This window comes from Bubalus bubalis, chromosome 3 (genome assembly GCF_019923935.1).
Source record: "Bubalus bubalis isolate 160015118507 breed Murrah chromosome 3, NDDB_SH_1, whole genome shotgun sequence".
Lineage (NCBI taxonomy): Eukaryota > Metazoa > Chordata > Mammalia > Artiodactyla > Bovidae > Bubalus > Bubalus bubalis.
The window spans coordinates 13,026,048-13,042,474 of NC_059159.1; the positions used below are offsets into that span (position 1 = coordinate 13,026,048).

At 47.5% G+C, this 16,427-nt stretch overlaps 1 protein-coding gene and 1 long non-coding RNA gene across 2 annotated transcripts in view; one reads left to right on the forward strand and one right to left on the reverse strand.

Annotated features, from left to right (window-relative positions):
- Positions 1-352: 352 nt before the first annotated feature.
- LOC102408728 lies at positions 353-3,459 on the reverse strand. Its single transcript, XR_327090.4, has 3 exons — positions 3,181-3,459; positions 2,011-2,570; positions 353-669 (listed from the first exon to the last, which is right to left on the reverse strand). It is a non-coding gene; the product is annotated as an uncharacterized LOC102408728 (long non-coding RNA).
- Positions 3,460-3,699: 240 nt separating this feature from the next.
- Positions 3,700-16,427, forward strand: part of FOXK2 (forkhead box K2) — a 53,174-nt gene continuing 40,446 nt past the window's right edge. The window contains exon 1 of the mRNA XM_006053383.4: positions 3,700-4,127. Within this exon, the coding sequence (XP_006053445.2) occupies positions 3,715-4,127 (413 nt within the window). The 5' untranslated portion in view covers positions 3,700-3,714. The remainder of the gene's footprint in view (positions 4,128-16,427) is intronic.

Sequence of the window (16,427 nt, forward strand, 5' to 3'; positions counted from 1 at the left end):
AATACATGGAATACCTACTACCTGCTTGCTACTGTGATGCTGAGATAGAAACATAAGAACAACCATATTCCTGCCTCAGAGTCAAGGATGTTTGATCAAATGGAATATTTTAAAAAATTATTTATTTGGCTGTGCTGGGTCATAGTTGTGGCACATGGGATCTAGTTCCCTGACTGGGGATGGAACCCAGGCCCCCAGCATTGGGAGCACAGAGTCTTAACCACTGGACCACCAGGGAAGTCCCCAAATAGAATATTTCATTCATCTCAGAATCCTGGGTAGCAAAAAGCTTATGGTAATATGAAATTTACTCCATAGTATTTGTATTTTTTATAAAGAAGACAGTCAGAAATGTGAAAAAAATATTTATTCAAGGTAACACCTTTTGAATTTCCAGTGCTGATTATCATCAGAGACATATTTTAATGAACATACCTTCTATTTCCTCTGAAAGCTTGGCCAAGAGTATTTGTCTCCTCTCTGTACATTTTTTCCATGCAGTTCAAAGTGCTGTTTCCATCTTGTGGAGATGGACAGGCTACCCCCAGCCAAGGACAGAGATGAAAGCGCCCAGCAGCCCAGTCAGATGGATGCAGTGGCCTGATTTCCTGAGGCAGCTTCGTGCTGAGTGCCCATCACTGGGAGTGAGTCAGACGTACAGCTCAAGGTCTGCAGTAACAGAGTCAGGGAGACAAGGCATATACCACAAACTCATGAAAAGTAACAGTACAGAAAGTAAGTAACAATACAAGGGAGGCAGTATGTTATTAATTGTCACAGAACACACGGTAGGAAGTCTGGGGCCCTGGAGAGCCTAGCAGAGTTGCCTCAGCACTGGAATACTTTGTGCAAGAAGCAGGAACTGGATAGGTGGGGGGAGGGTGCTGGGTACAGGCAGCTGATGAACAAAGGTGGAATGCAGGGATCAATGGGCAAGTGGTGGTTAGGGTAGAGCTGGGTGCAGGCAGTGCCAAGGGGCTGGTGGGCACAGGTCCTCCAGGCCACCTGGGAGTAGTGGGGAGAATTGTGAAAGTTGGGCAGGAGCTGGACAGGGAGGAAACAGACTGCTGGGTCTGGCTTCCCTCTGGTGTCTAACCATGAGCTTCTGAAGGCTTTTCCGTAGGAAAAGTTATGAAACCCGGTGTTACATTCTCAAGATCACAGGACTTCTCATCACAAATTGTTCATATTATTCTGTTAGAAACCAGTTCCAGTACTGGTGAAAACTCTGAATTTTTGTTTCTTAAAGAGTATCAAAGTTCATGATTATTTTATTGTCAGTACGCATCCTCTCTATTGTGAAGGGCACACAGGAAGCCTTGTTTTTGTTTCTCTGGTGAAGTAATGAAGGGCAGACTGGCTCTGCTGACATGGGCAAGTTAGTCAACCTCTCTGCCTCCTAGGAGTAATATGCGGGCAGTCAGAGCTTCTGTCAGTCAGAGGTGTATCGTGAGGATGGCCCAAGCCGGTATCGAGACAGTCCTTAGAGAAGTACCTGGCATGCAGAGAAGCTGCAGGAGGGTTTACTGACCGAATCACAGACAATTCTGATAGCACTTTCCCCTGTCAGGACAGCTCGGATAGAAACACTGGAAGTGTCAGGCCTTATTCGAATCTTTTTTTCTAGAAAGAGGGTTTTCAAGAGGGGTAGCCCCAGAGCCCCCTCAGAATGGAGGGTTTGAGCTGGAAGAGGCTTATGAGAACAGCCAGTGCGGGGCCCCTTTTGCAGGTGAGGAAACTGAGAATGTGGCCTCGTGGAGCAGCAGCCACTGAACGGCTCCCTGGCTGTCTCTCCCCTCATGCAGGGGCCTCCTCCCACCTCTGGGCTGCTGCCCTTGATCTTTGCCCAGAGGTCACACCCCTCAGGCCTCAGGTCAGAGGTGTCCGCCCCTCCCCACCCCACCCCCACCCTCCTGCCTGCCTCTTCATCCCCTCACTCTGCTCTCTGTGCTGCTCCCTGGCTGTGCCTGTAAGTGCTCGCGTGCACTGTGGGTCCTCCATAAGCCTCACCAGGCAGGGGGCCTGTGGTCGTGCTCTCTTCCCGCATTTGTGTCGGGCATGGACGCAGCCCCTGGATGAAAGAACAAAGCTTTGGAAGCCCTGGTTCGGGTATGTCTCCTTCACATCTCTTCCTTCTGCAGCTCAATGTAAAGAGCAGCAATGCGGCCAGACCCTGAGAGCATCTCCTGGGTGCTGCTCCTCCATCTCAATGGGTGTTCTTTCACATCTCAATGGTCCTTCTTTCACACAGGCTGGAACGTGGCAGCCGGGGCCTGCTTACTGTTCTCTGTCCAACCCTGTCCTGTGCCTGGTACCCAGCAGGTGTTCACCGAGCACTTGGAATGGATGGTGCAAAACCCCCTCTGATCTGGAGCCAGTGTCTGTAATCGCTTTACTTCTCAGAACCATGTGGTAGTTACCGTTTCCACTTGCCGGGCACTGTCCATCTTTTCATCAAGGAGCTTTATGTCTACATAGTAGGGACATCCTTAAGACACATCAGTGCAATGGGACAAGCTCACCCTCTTCATACCTTCTGGCTTGGGTTCCCTGCATGAGGTGGATACTCGCTGTTGATGGAAAAAAAAAAAATGAAAAGCGAGTGAACGTTTCTAGTGAGCGGCCTTACGTAAGGTCAACAGCACGCAGCACAAACTCCGAACTCAGGTCAGTTATACTTGACGGGATGCTCTTTCTTTGGATCAATTGTGCTTTGTTTGTGAATGAAAGGTTTCCCCCGTTATTATTTCCATTCTTGTCTCATCACAACCTAAAATCTCTCCCAAGTATGAGACTAACGAAAATGACATTTCGTCTGTCTAGGATACTCTGCCACACTTATGGCTCAAAGCAGTGTGAACCCCCAGGGGTTTGTACTGTAACCACAAACACATCTACGGCAATGAGACAGGCAGATGTCGCATTCAGAGGGATACGTTAATTTCCATTTCTTTAGAATGGGTTGTTACACAGAGAACCCCAAGCGCCCGGCTCTGTGAGCGGAGCCCGATCTGCGGCCCTCGAGGCTTCCCGCTCCCACCGCGCCCTTGGCATCCCGGATGCTGGTCCGCGCCCTTGCACCCCTCCCCGTATCCCTTCCCGCGCCCCCGTGGACCCTCCCCATCCTCCTCCCTGCGGACCCTCACCCCTCCCCCTCCCCACCACTCCGCAGACACTCACGCTGGGGTCTCACAGCTACTGCAACCGTGGAAACGCCTGGATTTCAGCTACCAGCACGCGGCAGGCTCCGGCCAAGCCTGAGTGTGCGCGCGTGACAGCAGCTGCAAAGCGCTGGGCCGGGTGAGGCGCATGCTGGCCCCCGCCGCTTGCCCGCGCCGACCTTGACCCCAGCCCGGCTCCCGCCCCCGCCCCACGCGCGGTACTGCGCGCTGCGGTGCCGCGCATCGGCTCCGCGGCCTCCGTGTTCCATCCCGGGTTTTCCAGACCGCCCGGAGCCGCGCCTGCGTCGGGCGCCGCGGCCGACGTGCAAGCGCACGGCCGGCGTGCCTCGCTATTGGTCGGCCGCCGGTAGCCCCACTGCCGTGCACCGCCCCTATAGGCGGGCGCGGCCGTCAGTCACCGGCCCGGCGCCGGCCCGCGGCGCGCCGCGCGTGTCCCGCCCCTCGCCGCCGCTCGTCGCTCGCCGGCCGGCGGCCTCGCTCGGCCCTCAGCTCCGTGGCGGCGGCGGAAGGCGGCCCGGGCCCTCGCAGGCCCATGGCGGCGGCCGCGGCGCTCCCGGGCGCGGGGGGGCCTCCCGCGGGCGGCGGGGCCGGGGGTGGCGGGGGCGCGGGCGGCGGGTCGCCGCCGGGCGGCTGGGCCGTGGCGCGCCTCGAGGGCCGCGAGTTCGAGTACCTGATGAAGAAGCGCTCGGTGACCATCGGGCGCAACTCGTCGCAGGGCTCGGTGGACGTGAGCATGGGCCACTCGAGCTTCATCTCGCGGCGCCACCTCGAGATCTTCACGCCCCCGGGCGGCGGCGGCCATGGCGGGGCGGCCCCGGAGCCGTCGGCGCAGCCCGGGCCCGACGCGGGCGGCGACTTCTACCTGCGCTGCCTCGGCAAGAACGGCGTGTTCGTGGACGGGGTGTTCCAAAGGCGCGGGGCGCCGCCGCTGCAGCTGCCGCGCGTGTGAGTGGGGCCAGGGCCTGGGGGCGCAGGCGGGGGTGCGGCCTGGCCGGCGGGACTCGGATCCCGACTACCGACTCTCAATCCACTCTGACCCACGATCCCTTACCCCTACCCACTACCGGGAGGGACTCGGCCCCCCGCCAGCGAACCTCGCCTAGTCCTAGCCTCCAGTAGGGCACAGTCAGAACCCAGAGACTCTAAACCTCATTCCGACCCCGAGCCCTTGTCCATCCTCCCACAACCAGGACCTAGATCTCGATATCTGGCCTTGTTCTTCCCTACGATCAGACCAAGACCCTGATTCCATCATCCTGGCAGGATCCCAGTCCGTGACCCCAGTGTCCCGGCTTCATCCTTAATACCCACGGCCAAAGCGCAGACTACAATCCCAGCCCGGGACCCCCCACCCTCGCCTTCCCAAAGCTGGAGGCTCAGGCAGCTGTCCACGTGGGCTGAGGTTTTCTGGGGTTCTCTGTGCAGTTCTGAGAATATGCACAATATTTTTCAAAACTAGCATGTTAGGTAGTGTGGATTAGAAACGTTGGTCTGGTTGGTGGAACTGCCCAAAACAAAAATCTGTATGTTTTTGACTGATGATGGATTATCTGTTACTTTTTGTTTTACCTGTTTTCAGTAGTGTATTATTTCAAGCCTGTGTTTTTTAAGCTGCCAAGGACTTCTTTTTCTTACTGTGTTTTTTGTAGCCTAGAAAGTGAAAGCTCTTGAAGAAGCATGATGAATTTTAAAATCTGTGCTCTGAACCCTAAATTTTTGGGAAAACTAGGTACTTTCAACATAACTTTTTGGAAAATCATTTAATTACTTAGAGATTATTATAAGGTCATATAGAGTGTAATTAAGTGAGTTTCGTGGGGAACTATCAGTCCCACTACAGAGCATTTCAGCTTGATTCTCTGATTTTGTGAGGTTAGCCTTTAGTCTACTTGAAAAACAAACTTGCTGTCTAGGAAATGGTAATTATTCTTCAGGGACTTCTAGATTGTTTCTAAGTAGAACCTTTTTCCACAGACGGAAAATTTTGACTGCTTTTGGTTGTTGGAGATGGAGTAAGATTTGTTGCTTTCTTTATTCCTTGACTTTTGTACACATGTGCTGTTACTGCTTAGCCTGGAAAGCTGTACCAGCTAATTCTTTAAACCTTGATGGGAGCATTTCAAATAATGTTATTTTTCAAACCAGAATGCTGTTTGTGTGTATTTATACTATAGAGCACCTGAAATCAATGATAGGGATCTGACAGCTTCTTCTTAGTTAGGCAGTTTGTTTTTTGCAAATAACTTGGTGTCATAACAAAGGGTATTATTATACTTTTACTCTGAGAAGTTTGAGATTTTTAAAGAAAATTGTATTTTTGCCATTCAACCAGAACCATTTATTTGTGTTGACATACCAAACGTGGAAATAAATGGACTTTCTGTGCTACTGCTAAGTCACTTCAGTCATGTCCGACTCTGTGCGACCCCATAGACGGCAGCCCACCAAGCTCCCCCGTCCCTGGGATTCTCCAGGCAAGAACACTGGAGTGGGTTGCCATTTCCTTCTCCAGTGCATGAAAGTGAAAAGTGAAAGTGAAGTCGCTCAGTCGTCTCCGACCCTCAGCGACCCCATGGACTGCAGCCTTCCAGGCTCCTCCATCCATGGGATTTTCCAGGCAGGAGTACTGGAGTGGGGTGCCATTGCCTTCTCCAGGACTTTCTGTGAGGAGGCAGAATTCAGACTTTTGAGGGGTGGAGTGAGCCTTTAAATGAGATGATTAAGAAAGGCAGTGGGGGTAGAGGTCAGGCCTCTGGCCTTTATCTCCTGCTCTTGCACAGGGAAGAGTCCATGGCCCACCCAGGCTGCCACCCGCCCTGGACTTCTTGTGGCCCTGGGAACCTGTGCCCATACTGACAGAGGGGAGTGGGTTTTTTCATGAAAGGGGTTTTGGCATTTTTATAGTGTGAGAGAAGAGTAGGTAACTGTTAGGATTTTGTAGTACCTCCCTTTTTGTAAGGCATTATTTCTAAATTGTTGGGGCTTCCCTCATAGCTCAGTTGGTAAGGAATCCGCCTGCAGTGAGGGAGACCTGGGTTCGATCCCTGGGTTGGAAGGGAAAGGTTACCCACTCCAGTATTCTGGTCTGGAGAATTCCATGGACTATACAGTCCATGGGGTCACAAAGAGTCGGACACGACTGAGCGACTTTCACGTCACTTTATTTCTAAATTGTTAGTGTAAGGGATAACAGATACAGGTTAATGGAAGAAACTGTAAAGATGATTGGTGCTAGCCAAATGCAGACAAACTGTTAAAAAAAATTTTTTTTTTTTTTTAATTAAACTCAGTTTTATGTCCTAAGTTCTTTTTAACATTGAAAAATCAAATTGTATTCATTTGAAAGCACCTGTAACTTAGAGTGACTAGGTATGCAGTGGTCTTAGTTTCTCCTGACCAGGGGTCGAACCCGTACCCCCTGCAGTGGAAATGTGGAGTCTTAACCACTGAATCACTAGGGAAGTCCCTAGAGGTTGAAATATTCTTACTGCTTATTTCAGACTTGCTTACTGGATTGAAAAATCACTGAGGAGTTTTAAAAATATGACAATCTCTGGATGGTCTCTTATTTGAATAATAATTTTATTCCATCTTTAAAATGAATTTGCACTTTATGGTATTTAAAGTTTATATACAGAAAATTTAGAAGAGTACATAAGCAGTTTAGACTTGAAGTATGGTTCACTATTTTATTAAAATACTAAATATTAATTTGGGAGGAATAGAGGAAGATGAGGCCTGGGATCCTGTGTGTTGGCTGTCATGAATATTTTAAATGGTTTGGATAAGATCTAAGTACAAGCACCTTCTCCATGGTGTTTGTAAGTTCCATACATAGTGTGGACTGGTGTATGACTGGGTGTGTTGGGGGTAGGGGGAGTAAGCTGAACACATGAAGAGTTGCAAGCGTGTGGTTTTCCAGAAGAAAAGTAATTTCCAAAAATCCTTGATTTGCAACCAAGTATGCAGGGCTGGGTGTTCAGAAATGCAATTTTTTCCTCCCCAGGAGCATCTGACTTGTTGGAAGTTCAGCTCTTATTGGGACCGGGAGAGGGGGTTGTCTGTGGAGCTCTGGGCCAGGTTCCTGAAGTGGGCATGTGGAGTGGCCTTGCAGGTGTGACTGGGGCCAGCTGCCTGGTGCTGGAGAGGTAGAACTCAGGCTGGAAAGGATTTGGGGGACAGGTTTGTGAAGTGTGAAGTTGCCTAGGCCTGGTGGGGGAGCATTTCCACAGTGGTCAGCGAGAGAATGCAGTTTTTTTTTTTTTTTTTTTTTGAGGAACAGGATCCCTGTTTGTCTAAGGACCTGGTCTGGCACCTGAGTGAGTAGTAAAGTGTTCTAGGAAGATCTGTTAGGCAGGAAAGTCTGGGTTTGCTGTTGTTGCTCTTCTTGTGGCCATGGTAGCAAACTGAGTAGAACTGATAAATAAAAATAAGCAACTCTTTTAACATTTGTGTGTACTTTGAACTGTCAAGTGAATTTGGTGTATTTTTTTTTTAAGTTTTTATTGACTTTATTACAATTTAGTTGCTTGTTTTTCTTTTTTACATTTGTTTGATCTCGAGGCATGTGGGAACTTAGCTCCCAGACCAGGGATCAAACCTGCACCCCTTGCATTAGAAGGTGAAGTCTTAACCACTGGACCACCAGGGGAGTCCCTAATGTATTTTTTAATCAGTAAGATCCTAAATATGTAATATCCAGACTGATAAAGATATTTAATATGCAGAATTGCCATTGTACCTATTTAGAAAAGTGACCCTGTTTCTATGCTGCATTAACTGCCTGTCAGTTGGTGATACAACACCACCTCCCTTTCTTATGTGGCATGTTTTAACTTGCAGATGAAGTTTGGTAATGTGACACTTGGAAGACTTTCTCATTAAATCACAGAGAGCTTCCTCTTAGGTGAGGATAGGAGAGAACTGAGTAAACAGTGGCTTCTGGAGCTTTGCAGGTGAAGACTCCCAAGAAAGAAACTGAAGGATCTCACAGTGACTCTGTCCTGCTTAGATGATAGGGATTGGGCAGAATGAACGTTCCCAGAGAATACCAGTACCTGAAAGAAGGAAATAGGAAGGGAGGGCCGAGAGAGGAGAGCTGTGGGAAGGGGACCATGACTTGCACTGTCACCCTTCATGGGAAGGCATGGGCTTGGTGATTAGAGTGTTTTGGGCGGTGAGGAAGGAGACAGGGTGTGGACTCCTGGGGGAAGGAGAGGGAGAGAGTGGAGGTGTGAGAAGTGGTTGTGGGGAGGGGATGGATATTATAAGAAGGACGGAGGTGAGATTAGGGTTAGAAGGAGGGTAAACCATGGGTGAAGTGGGTGGGGGAAACTGCTGGGAGATGTAGCCAAGGTGCAAAGACTGGACAGATGACGTGTGGAGAATAGAGTTCCCAGTAGGAGATGATAAAATGAGGTCTTCTTTGGAGACCTAAGCAGAGCCAATAGTGAGGTCTGGCATGTTTTCTTGTCTCAGGGCTGCCAGATTGGCTGAAACACCTTCATTTTATCCCTTGAGCCTCTGATCAGCTTGTGGTCAGAGCTAAGAGCTGGGGCCCCGGATTGCTGGAGTCCCCAGAAGTGGGCAACATGTAATGGCAAATCCATAGCAGAGCAGAGGTGCTTTGCACTTTATAAAGTGCTCAGTATACAAACTAGTTGCTTTTAAGAGCCACTATGTATTTTTTAAAAGCTACAATGTTTATTCATTTGGCAAATTGAGATACATTTTTATTATCCCTGATTTGTAGACATTGGGAACATAGTGCAGCCATTTTAGCATAAAACTTTCTTTACTATGTTAAAAATAACCCAATAACCAGCTTACTTGTACTTTACTAGTGCTTAGTAATTTTTGTAGTGATAGAACTCTGTTCATTTAAAATGTTTACTTAAGGAGTAGCTTTTGATTTTTAAATAGTTTGAATTTCTGACACTTTTGAGAAACAGGGCTACCTGATGGGACCTGTCACCTGTAGTGCTTATTTGTGCAACCAATTGTATCAGGAGAAAACAAGAATGGGCACTGGGGCTGGACAGACTGGAGTCAGATTCCAGCCCTGCTACTTAACCTGTTTTAGTTCCCTCACTTTTAACAGGGATAATAACTGACCTTGTGTGGCATAATTAGCGCCAGGCCTGTGCCCTTGCCCTTGCTAGACATCAGGGGCTGCTTGTATTTTTTCACAGTGTCCTGGTATGGAGGGGCCTGTGGAGATCTAACGTCACAGGAAATGTGACGTGGTGAAAATGTCCTCAAGGGGCCAGCACTCTCCAACTTGCTCATAGCTCCACACATGTGCATGCAGTAGACTGATCAAAGGCCTCTGGGAGTAGTGAGCAAAGTTTGAAATTTCTTTAACTGAGAAAAGTTGTCTTTCCCCACCAGGACCTGAGGATAAAGCCAGGCTGAGCTGGGAGAGGCCTGTTTCAGGGTGCCCTCTCTCCTAGAGCCTCCGTTCTGGTTCCGCCCCACTCCAGTATGTCAGCTTCACCACAGACCTTCCCTGTTTCAGGGGGAAAGAAAAAGTGCCTCTGCCTTGGGGCAAAGTCAGGAAAGGGAACTGGTTAAAAGTCATGTCCTGTTTGTGGTCTGATTTGTAGAATTCTTGTTCTTTAATGCCATTGGCCAAACTGTTATTTTGTTAATGAAGGGTGGCTTCTCTGTCCAATCAAAGAATTTGCAATTTACTGTTTTTCTTTTTAAAATTGCCTTTTTATTGAAGTGTAACAAACCATATATACTTTAGAAATCTAGGCCATGGTCTCCTTATTTCTTGTTTATTTATATTCTTGGCTGTGCTGGGTCTTCATTGCTTCGAGGGCTTTCTGTCGTTATGGTGAGTGGGAGCTGCCCTTTAGTTGCCCTGTGCAGGCTTGTCGTTGCGGTGGCTTCTCTTGTTACAGAGCACAGGCTCTGGGTGCTTGGGCTCAGTAGTTGCAGAGGGCAGGCTTAGTTGCTCTGCAGCATGTGAAAATTTCCCAGACGAGGGATCAAACCTGTGTCCCTTGCACTGGAAGGCAGATTATCAACCACTGGACCACCAGGGAAGTCCATGCTGTCTTTCTTAAAGGCAGAGGGGACCTGAAGCTGGGCTCCCCTGCAGGCCTCAGAGGGGAGGCCTCAAAGGCCTCAATGTCTGTGCTTTTCAGACATTCAGAAGTGCTCTGGACCCACTAGAAGTGGTAGGTCAAGGAGCCCATTCTGGAAGGCAAGGTTAAATGTTAATGTTCCCTCCTCATCACCTTGTGCTACAGCTTGTCTTCTTGCTTGACTTTCTCCCCTGTTGGTCCTCCAGGGTAGGGAAGGTCCTACTTGTGTTTGTATCCTTTGGTAATGGCACATAACCATCATTACTTGGTACATATATATGTGTGCTTGTTGGCTACTGATTTAGGGCATTACTATTGTTTTAATATTCTCAGATGTTGATCATTTAGTGACAGGGTTCTCGTTAGATGTGGTTCCCTCACTTATGGTCCCCTGTTCATCAGCAGGTCTCATCTAGATCCACAGTTGCAGAAGCACAGTATAGCTTCATAATTGGTGGAAATATTCCAGAAGATGAGACTATAGAGTAACAGGAAATTTTTCCATTGTGAAAATTCAGCAATTCTTGTTTTGCCAAGGAAAAACTAATTTTTTTTTTTAATGGAAAAAAAAAGAGGGTTTCTAAAATAAGGAAGCTTTTAAAAATAGTATTCTTTTTTTTAACTTGGGGGTGTTGAGTCTTCATTGTAGTACATGGGCTTAATTGTTGCTCTGCAGCATGTGGGATCTTGGTTCCCCAATCAGGGATCGAACCTGCATCCCTTGCATTGGAAGGTGGACTCTTAACCACCAGGAAGTCCCTAAAATAAGGAAGCTTTTAATCAAAGCTGTTAGCATCTTGGATGGTATTCTTATCTGTTTAACATTTTTGTGTAGCTCTTGCTTTCTTTTATGTTTGGATTTTGGAGAATTCTGTGCACAGTCACTCAGTCGTGTCTGATTCTTTGCGACCCTATGGACTGTAGCCTGCCAGACTCCTCTGGTCCTTGGGTTATCTTGGCAAGAATACTGGAGTGGGTTGCTATTTCCTCCTGCAGAGGATCTTCCTGACCCAGGGACAGAATCTGCGGCTCCTGCATTGGCAGGCAGATTCTTTACCACTGAGCCGCCTGGGAAGCCCTTGGAGCAGTTTACAATATCTTAAATAATAATACAGTAAGTCAGCTCCCACTTCTAGTCCCAGTTTTTAATGAGGATTGTTTGAATTTGCTAATGAAACACAATATGTCAGGACAGGTTGAAGGCACGCATTGCCGTTTCTGTGATTCGAAGCAGCTTGAGCACCACGACAAGGTGTTACTGCCGTCATCCCGGGAAACAGCTGCGGGGAGATTAGAAGGCACCTCATGGGAAGCTGCCTTGCCTAGCATGCCTCAGTTCCACAAAGCGTGTACACCAAGCATGGCGTATATGCTTGGTGCTCTGCTGAGAGTTCTGTAGGGATATTAGACATTGTTTGGCGTTTGCTACAGTTTGGTGTCTGCAGAATGCTTCTGGATCTTACCCATTGAAAGAGATCAGAGTACAACAGTGACTCTCACTGGCATACCCTTGCCTTCCCTAGGATATTTGGGAACATGTTAGGTTGGTGCAACTGGGCGGGGATGCAATTGGCACCTAGTGGGCTGGGGCCAGGGACGCTGTAAAAATTCTATGATTTTGAAGGATAGGCCTCCTTCAACAGAGAATAATACCACCCCAAGCATCAGTGGTAGGATGGTGGAGACCCTGAAGCACAGTGATCGTAGCAGTTAGTAACAGTAGGATGTTATTCCTAGCCCCATAGACAGTGAGTCTTAATAGCATACAATGGTACCTGTTTAAACCTTTAAGGTACCATAGCATTTGTTTCTAATTTATTGGCAGTGCCTTTCTGAAACGAAGCTTGAGGTGGAGAGGTCTGTCGTAGAATCTCTCCCTTTGCAACTTTGGAAGGACACTCCCAGGAGGCAATCCCAAATCTTACTTGGGTTGTAAGGAGATCAGTCTTAGTACTCGGGAGTAGACTGATGTTCTCACCGTGGAATGTGTATGCTCACATGTATCCAGTTTCTTTAGTTAGGTTGATCAAATTACTGAACAAACATTTATGGTTAATGCGAAAAGCATTGAGCTGTTGTAGTGGAGTTGTTCCAGTTTTTTGTTGTCTTGGTTCTCCTGGAAAATGAACTGATGGTGTGAGAGAGTGTGCATTAGTGTCACTACAACCGCACTGTGAAAGACTGCTGTCAGATGGATGCTGTTTTCTCATGGTATTTATTTAGTCTCCCACAATCAGCAGTATGAAACTTGTCTTTTGACAGTTAAACAGACGGGATACAGAAAACCCTAAACAAGTAGATTGGAGACAGACTTGGTGTTTTTTTTGGTCTTTTTCAGACTGTAATAGCATTTTGAGTGCAAAAGTGATATATTAAAAATGCTATGCTTTTGCTATTTCTAAACTTTTGGAGGATGTTAGGATTATGAGCATCAGTTTTACAGCTGTTTGAGCTGAGTGGAAGAAGATTGGTTTAAATGTGACCTGCCCATTCCGGTTCCTCCTTGAGTCTTGTGTTCCCACTTTGCCTAGTCTCTCTCTGGACTTGCCCACATGTGTTAAACATTGCACATATCCTGTACCTTGGCACTCCAGTGTTCTGTAGGCTGGGCTCGTTCACCCTCAGGTTGTATACTTACTGGACATGTAGCCCGTGACCTTCAGTGACCTTGTATAGTGCCAGCACAGTGATAGGCCTCAAGGGTCTGTTGGTGAATTTGTTTATAGGCTTCGAGGTTTGTATTTGGAGATACTGCACCAAAGGAAACAGTTTAGAACAGTTAAAATTAAATTCTTGCTTTGATTCTACAATTCACTGCATTTTCTTTTTGTTTATATTGACCATCCTAAGTGTCCTTTTTGTTTTTGCATTATGTGTTTTTTTAAAGTTGATTGATACATGGAGGGGGATTGATACGTAGAGGGGAAACCTGGATACATGTGAACAGAAGTTCCTGTAGTTAAATAAAAATGTCCTTGATGATGTGCATTGATCATATAATTGTTGTCATGCTGCATGGTAACCTGTAGGTCTGTTCTAGGAGCAAGTCAGACCATGTAGTGTTCTGTTCTTCAGTGTTGCCCCACGCTAGACAAGGTGGAGCTGGTGGTACCTGCTGCTGCTGCTGCTAAGTCACCTCAGTCGTGTCCGACTCTGTGCGACCCCATAGACGGCGGCCCACCAGGCTGCCCCGTCCCTGGGATTCTCCAGGCAAGAACACTGGAGTGGGTTGCCATTTCCTTCTCCAGTGCATGAAAGTGAAAAGTGAAAGTGAAGTCGCTCAGTCGTGTCTGACTCTTAGCGGCCCCATGGACTGCAGCCTACCAGGCTCCTCCATCCATGCGATTTTCCAGGCAAGAGTACTGTAGTGGGGTGCCATTGCCTAGCTACGTCCCTGCAAATATGTCGTGACTTCTCCCACAGAGTAGACACTCAGATCCTGACTCCTGCGGCCACATGCCTTGGGCTGGAGGAGGGCCAGGCTGCTGGTGGTTCTTGAGGACTTTTGCAGAGGCCTGGGAGACCCTTCTGGGATTGCCTGATCCAGAGCACATCCTTTCCTGATGAAGTGGTCCAACCCCCACTCCCACCCTACCTCTGAAGGTTGTATCTTATTTTCCACCAACCTTTTATTTTATTCTCTCTTAAAAGTTTTTTTTTCAGAGTATCCATGTTCTTGTTAATGCAAATTTACATTAGTCACAGTTTTGAAAAATATCTATTTCTTTATAACATCTGTGAGTTCTTGTAACTAGGCATTCAGTGTTTAGGGTTTCTTTTCCTGCGTATCTCTAATGGGAAGAACTTTGTGTTTATAAATGTTTAAAATGATTTTAGTATTTTGGGAATGGCAATTTGACCACTTTTGTTAAAGGACTGGCTTCTATACTTAAAGCCATTGTTTGAGTAGTGCGCCAAGCCTTGGTTATGTTAATAGTTGTCGGAGGAACGGAGTCATTGCATTGTCTATAGGTGGGAGTGGAGCTCTACTCAGAAGGTTCGTTGAGTGTCCCTCAGCTCCTGGTGCCCAGTAGGCACTGGGTCAACCTGGATCTTCTCCCTGTTCTGTGGAGGGCAACTTCCCAGGGGCTTTACAATAAGAATCACATCCCAGAGGCTGCTTGTTCCTCCCCTCTGTGTTATTCTCCATAGACCTCTCCTCGTGGGAAAGGTTCGGGGTGGGCTGAGGATGACCAGGCAGGGCACTGTGTGCTTACCAGTCTACTGGAACAGTGTCACAGCATCACTTTGGATGAGGGAATGCACGAGCCCTTACCCCGGTGTCTGAGCTGTCTAATAATTTCTTAACCTCACTGTCCTATAAACATGGATATTATTGAATCAACTTCATGGAGATGTATGGATCGCCCTTGGCTGATGCAGGAGAGTTGCTGAATTAATATTAATGTTTGTTCTCTGAAGAAAACATCTTAAATTTCTTGTCTGAAGTATTTTGATTGGAGAGTTTAATCCATTTACATTTAAGTAATTATTGATAAGGAAGGACTCTGCCCTTTTGCTATTTGTTTTCTTTTTTCTGTCTTAGAGTTTTTTGGTCCCTCATATCCTCACCAGTTGCCTTCTTTTATGTTGATTTTTTTGTATAGTCAGCTGTTTTGATTATTTGTCCTTTCCTTTTGTGTCTTTTTTTAAACTTTATTTATTTATTATTGGCTTCACTGGGTCTAACTTGCTGCACTCAGGCTTTCTCTGGTTTTGGCTCTTGGGGGCTACTCTCTTAGTTCTGATGCATGAGCTTCTCATTGCGGTGGCTTCTCTTGTTGTGGAGCATGGGCTCCAGGCACACGGGCTTTAGTAGCTAAGTGTAATAGTCATGACATGGAGATTTAGTTGCCCCATGGCATGTGGGATCTTCTGGAACCAGGGATCAAGCTCTGTACCCTGCATTGGCAGGTGGATTCTTCACCACTGTACCACCAGGGAAGTCCTATACCCTGTTACTTTTGAAGGTCCTAGCTTCCCAGAATGGAGAAGGCAATGGCACCCCACTCCAGTACTTCTGCCTGGAAAATCCCATGGACGGAGGAGCCTGATAGGCTACAGTCCATGGGGTCGCTCAGAGTCGGACAGGACTGAGCGGCTTCACTTTCACTTTTCACTTTCATGCATTGGAGAAGGCAGTGGCAACCCACTCCAGTGTTCTTGCCTGGAGAATCCTGGGGACGGCGGAGCCTGGTGGGCTGCCGTCTATGGGGTCGCACAGAGTCGGACACGACTGAAGCGACTTAGCAGCAGCAGTAGCAGCAGCAGCTTCCCAGAAAAACTCTCCCCAGCTTTTGCCTTAGGCTGTGTATTGTGTATTTGGACTGTAATTTTTTCACCACAGGCTCTGACTAAAATTTCACTTTCAGTGTTTTCAAGCTTTTTCAGCTTGAGTTCCGAGGTTGGCAAAACACAGAGAGGTGCCTGCATCACCCTTCAGGTAGCCCCCAGATGGGTTGGAACAGAAATATGCAATAAATTGGGAATAACATAGGTTCTGCTCCCTAGAACCGGGGACATGGGGAACTGAGATCCCACATGCTGTGGAGCAAATAAGCCAAAGCACTGCAAAACTGAGCCCACGCTATTAGCCCACATGCCACTGTCAGAGAGTCTGTACACTCCAAGCAATCAAGATTGCCGGGAGAAATATCAATAACCTCAGATATGCAGATGACACCACCTTTATGGCAGAAAGTGAAGAAGAACTTAAGAGCCTCTTGATGAAAGTGAGAAAGGAGAGTGAGTAAGTTGGCTTAAAGCTCAGCATTCAGAAAACTAAGATCATGGCATCTGGTCCGGTTACTTCATGGCAAATAGATGGGGAAACAATGGAAACAGTGACAGACTTTATTTTTTGGGGCTCTTAAATCACTGCAGATGGTGACTGCAGCCATGAAATTAAAAGACCCTTACTCCTTGGAAGAAAGTTATGACCAACCTAGACAGAATATTAAAAAGCAAAGACATTACTTTGCCAACAAAGGTCTGTCTAGTCAAGGCTATGGTTTTTCCAGTGGTCATGTATGGATGTGAAAGTTGGACTGTGAAGGAAGCTGGTGCTGAAGAGAGTTGATGCTTTTGATCTGTGGTGTTGGAGAAAACTCCCAAGAGTCCCTTGGACTGCAAGGAGATCCAACCAGTCCAT